Raw genomic sequence first — 4,555 nt, 5'->3', positions numbered from 1 at the left:
TATAATAGAGTAAATATCTATAATTAATGCATATATACTCTCAAGACTCAAAAGAGTCTCATGCATGCATAGATATGAAACTAATTAATTACGCTGGCGATCGACATACACACACCGCATATGATGGCGATGAACAACAAGTGGTTTGAAATATAATCATTACTTTGTGTTTGCAGCTGATTTTGGGTCAATGAATAAAAAACCACAAAACCAACCCAAGAGCAATAAATTTATATTTTTGTCGGGGAGCGGGGTACCTTGCTTGTTCGGCACGTGCGGGCTATTTAGGCTTTTTATGGAGTGAATGAGGATTGAGATGATGGTGGTTATGGAGGGGATCTAACTTCAGGTGCGGAGGGCTAGTGAAACTCGCCTTAAACCTGCAAAACAACCAAAAAAGAGGTCAGAGGTGGAGCCGGGGGTGGCCGGCGACCACACTCCGACACTCAAGTTAGAGTTGGGTTATCTCAGGTTAGAGAGCTTGCAAGCTCTCGGTAATGGAGATTTTGAGGTTGAAGAAACCCTCGTTTTTTTTTGTGAGTGTGTTAACTTACTTGATAAAAATCAAACCTGAGTATTTATATGATGTACCCCGGTCGCCGTGCCACCTGGCGCTATTTTAGTGGCGTTCCCTGCTGTCATGTCAGGAATATTCTTATTTTCATGCGTATGGCGGCTTAAGCGTTTCAAAAATATGCGTGGAGAGCAAGTTTGTGGCGTATTCACGTGCTGGGCGTAGTGGAGTGGTCCAGCGTACCTCTGCAATTCCGTTGTAATTTTGCAAGTGTAGCAGGAAAAGCTGGTGGTCCCAACTGTCACAATATCACATTTTTGGCGGATTCGCTGGCATGACAGGCGGCTGTCTCCTCTTTTGTAGCACGAGATTTCCTCACCGATTCCTTACTTTTTGACACGTGTTCAGCCGATCTTTTTGAGATTTGGAGCCCATCTATCTCTTGATATTTTACGAACATTTTTCCTCACCTTTTTATCCTTGCTCGTTGTACCCCAGGTACCGAGTTTTGTGGGGTAGGTCAGGTACCCCGGGTGCCGAACTAATGGTGTAGGTCGGGTACCGAATTTATAGTGTAAGTCGAGAATCTCGGGTGCCGAGTTTATTGTGTAGGCTGGATATCTTGGGTACCGAGCTAATGGTGTCGGTCTAGTACCTCGAGTACCGAGTTTATATTGTAGGTCTGGTATCTCGAGTATCCCGGGTACCAAATTTTATGATATAGGTTGGGTACCCCGAATGATAACTAATAATTACATAACATTTACATCAACACGTGGCGCTTCATTTTGAATACTATATTTATCCTCAAACACTTTGTCTTCCCAAATTAATTTTAAGTCGCACGGTTGGATATTTTTCAAGGCTTATTAATGAATGACAGTTGAGGAGGGAACGCAACACCAAACGTATACGCGTCGCCCGCGAAAGCCGTTTGAAGCGTGGTGCCGACACCATGACGCATCATCGCTTCCATTTGATCAATTAATTGCTTCTGCGTGCGTATCACCTTTGTCGTCATACAACAGCTGAATGGTTACAAGATTACGCTGAATGGTTTCTTTAAATATATAAGTAATTTCAATGTTTTAATACTGTTTAATTATTAGAATTGAATATGCTAATAGTGAATTGAAAATGATTCTAATAATAATTCTTTAAAATATTCTCACCAAATGTTACTTTTAGGATTATTTTTTAAAATAATATTGAACATATTTTTAAATTTTAAAATAATATTTTCATTCTCATTTTTTTCATAAAAATAAAAATTTGAAAATGATACCGAACGGGCTCTTCACTTTCCACGTGCAAGAGAATTCTGATATATGGTAATTTTTTCACTCAAAGATCTTGATAAATTTATGATAGAAATGAGTACTATGTACTTTTTTCTTTTTTTTAAGCTTATTTCTTTCTAGATTTGAACCTTATATAAAAGTTAGGTCTATGCAACTATAAACAACATATCAATCTTGCAGCACATTTGTTATTGTACACTTCAATTGGTTAGAGCCTTTAGGACGGAGGATTAACTTAAAAGAGCATAAGGATATTCTTATTGAAGGTCTCATAAATTTTTCATAATAAGTGGATGTATCATTTCAAGACACGCCGATGTACTGATTTTTCTCCTTGTTCATCAATACAACATAACAATAATAATTTGTCCATTGGTCTTTTGTGATTCTCTATTGTAATAAATTGTCCATAAATTATTCCAAAACACATGTTATAAAATTAGTACATTATACTTTTACCAGTTGGAAATGAAAAAAGAATTGAAAGTTATGTCGTACGTTTATGTTTCAATAACAAAGAAAAGTATCCATGCGATCATATCGCTGAATTAAACTAAAGGTCTTTCATTTCTTAGGTCCCCTCACATGCTTATTGGTGTGGATACAAGGATGCGTACGTTGCAATTAATAATGCTTAGAAATATATATATATATATATCATTATTTTTTTGTCTTTACCCACGTAGGTTCATTTAAAATAAATTAATATATACCAACAAGTGTGTAGATTAGCTGGTATGGGGCTGTTATGATTTAACCAAAGTTATCGGTTTGAGACTTAGGAATGCAGCTGCATTAAATACTCGTTATGAGAGCTTTGTCGTCTTATTGGTTCTATCCGGCTCGAATTTGAATTAGTTGAGAATCAATGTGATCTCCGGATACCAGATGTTTTAATACACACAAAAAAACTAATATATTATATGAATATCATTGTACAGGTACCTCATCTATCATTTATTATACAGCAATACAACTGTAATTTCTATAATCTATGTTTCTCAAGTTTCTAATTAAAACACACACACACACACACATATAGATATAGGTATATATATTAGCTAGCATGCATCACATTCATATATCACGCTTCTTGATTATATCATCACCAGCTCATTTTGTACTTTCCGAATCTTGAAGAGTCATATCCTGCAGCCACATATAAAATTAAGAGTTAGTTGATAGAATCAACAACAAATTAGTAAAAAGCAGCAGCATTGAGATGATCATGAGAAGATGCATACTGGACATATTCAACGTTGATTTTTGCATCAACACGGGAGATTGCTTGAAAAGCATCATTCGAGAGGACGATAGTTGAAGGGCAGGGTGATGCTCGGCAAAAATCCACAACCTTAACGTCAATGGTGCTGCCCTTGCATGGTTTGTTGTTACCGCTTATGCATCTCATCCGGTAACGCCTTCCACAGGCTGCGCCGTTATCCCACAGGCCTTCACCCACCGCGACAAACAAGTTCCCCGGTGGGAACTGGTCTTGTCTGTTGCCGTTGCATCTCGTTGCTGCATGCAGGAAAAAAAAAAAAAAAACATTACTATGAAGGTGCTTCATCACGTGCGTGCAAATTAATTAACAATTAGCTGTATGTATATGTACATGATTCATGTATATATGTATATGATTTTTACTCACGTAGGTATGGTGGATGATAAGCGGTAGCAGTTCCAATATCCGCGAACACGAAGCTTAATTCTGTGCTTAATAAACTTAATATGATTGTAAACACTAAGAGTACTGCCATACAGTAATTAACCAGTGTCCAAAATGAGACACTTAATATTAATTGGCTAGTTTAATATTGCTAGCTGTATGATAAAAGCTAATTGTAAGCTGCCCTATTTATAGATATTGGATTATTGAAGGCGCGTCTCTTGAGTATGAACGAATTTATTCATGTTCGATTTTAGTTATCTTTTCGGCGTTGATTGGCTTTTTCCAAAAGTGAAGAAGGTTCATGTCTTAAGTTTGACAATAATAAAAATCCCAATTTTCTTCTAGAGGAATGGTGTCATGGATTCTTGATGAAGTGGGCCACTTTAATTTGAAAAATAATATTTAACCCCACCTCATCAATTTCATGAAGACAAATTTTTTGAACATATTTGTCATTATTTCAAAAATTGGCACAGCCTTATTATTATCTCAATTTTAATTTATTCTTGTCTCGAATGAGATTGTGGCGAAACTCTCTATCATAACTCATAGCATTTATCTCTTTAACTAAAAGTAATGGTATCACACGAGAATGATGAGCAACCAAAATTTATATTTTAAAAAGAAGAATAAGCTCGCGATCTAGGAATCTGTCACGTGGTTTTGGTAACTTTTTTTCATATAAAATTAAACTGCTATTGGCAGCACAATTTAGAAGTGGAAAAAGTAAACAGACCCATTAACTGCACAAAAACAGTTCCCAATTGATTGAATTTATTTGTGGTATTTCGGAGTGAGTGTTGCTAAGAATGCATAATCTCAAATGGCTCTAAATAAATATTAGGTCGTACTTTTCCTTCAGAAGGTTGGGTTTCTGATGAAATATTTGACATGTTCATGAACAATTTTACATGGATCCCATTTTCTCAAGGTTGGTATCTATCAATAGAAAAAGCCAATAGAAGATTCATATACGTTCTTACTTCCAGAAAAGTCAATCTATCTGGAGTCTGACGTACAGCTTTCAATCCTGTGTGACACTAGCTTTACAGCTTCCTACGGCGCATA

The 4,555-nt window shown here is 36.3% G+C and overlaps 1 protein-coding gene across 1 annotated transcript; it reads right to left on the bottom strand.

Annotated features, from left to right (window-relative positions):
- Positions 1–2,847: 2,847 nt before the first annotated feature.
- On the bottom strand, positions 2,848–3,659 carry LOC18054795 (EG45-like domain containing protein). Its single transcript, XM_006450413.2, has 3 exons — positions 3,467–3,659; positions 3,060–3,336; positions 2,848–2,964 (listed from the first exon to the last, which is right to left on the bottom strand). The coding sequence occupies exons 1-3, from the start codon at positions 3,573–3,575 to the stop codon at positions 2,958–2,960; spliced, it is 393 nt and encodes a 130-aa protein (XP_006450476.2). The 5' UTR covers positions 3,576–3,659; the 3' UTR covers positions 2,848–2,957.
- Positions 3,660–4,555: the final 896 nt, after the last annotated feature.

This window comes from Citrus clementina, unplaced genomic scaffold (genome assembly GCF_000493195.1).
Source record: "Citrus clementina cultivar Clemenules unplaced genomic scaffold, Citrus_clementina_v1.0 scaffold_1, whole genome shotgun sequence".
In the NCBI taxonomy this organism is placed as follows: domain Eukaryota; kingdom Viridiplantae; phylum Streptophyta; class Magnoliopsida; order Sapindales; family Rutaceae; genus Citrus; species Citrus x clementina.
Note: the sequence above shows the minus strand (reverse complement) of the source record. Positions and strands in the feature narration are given on the sequence as shown.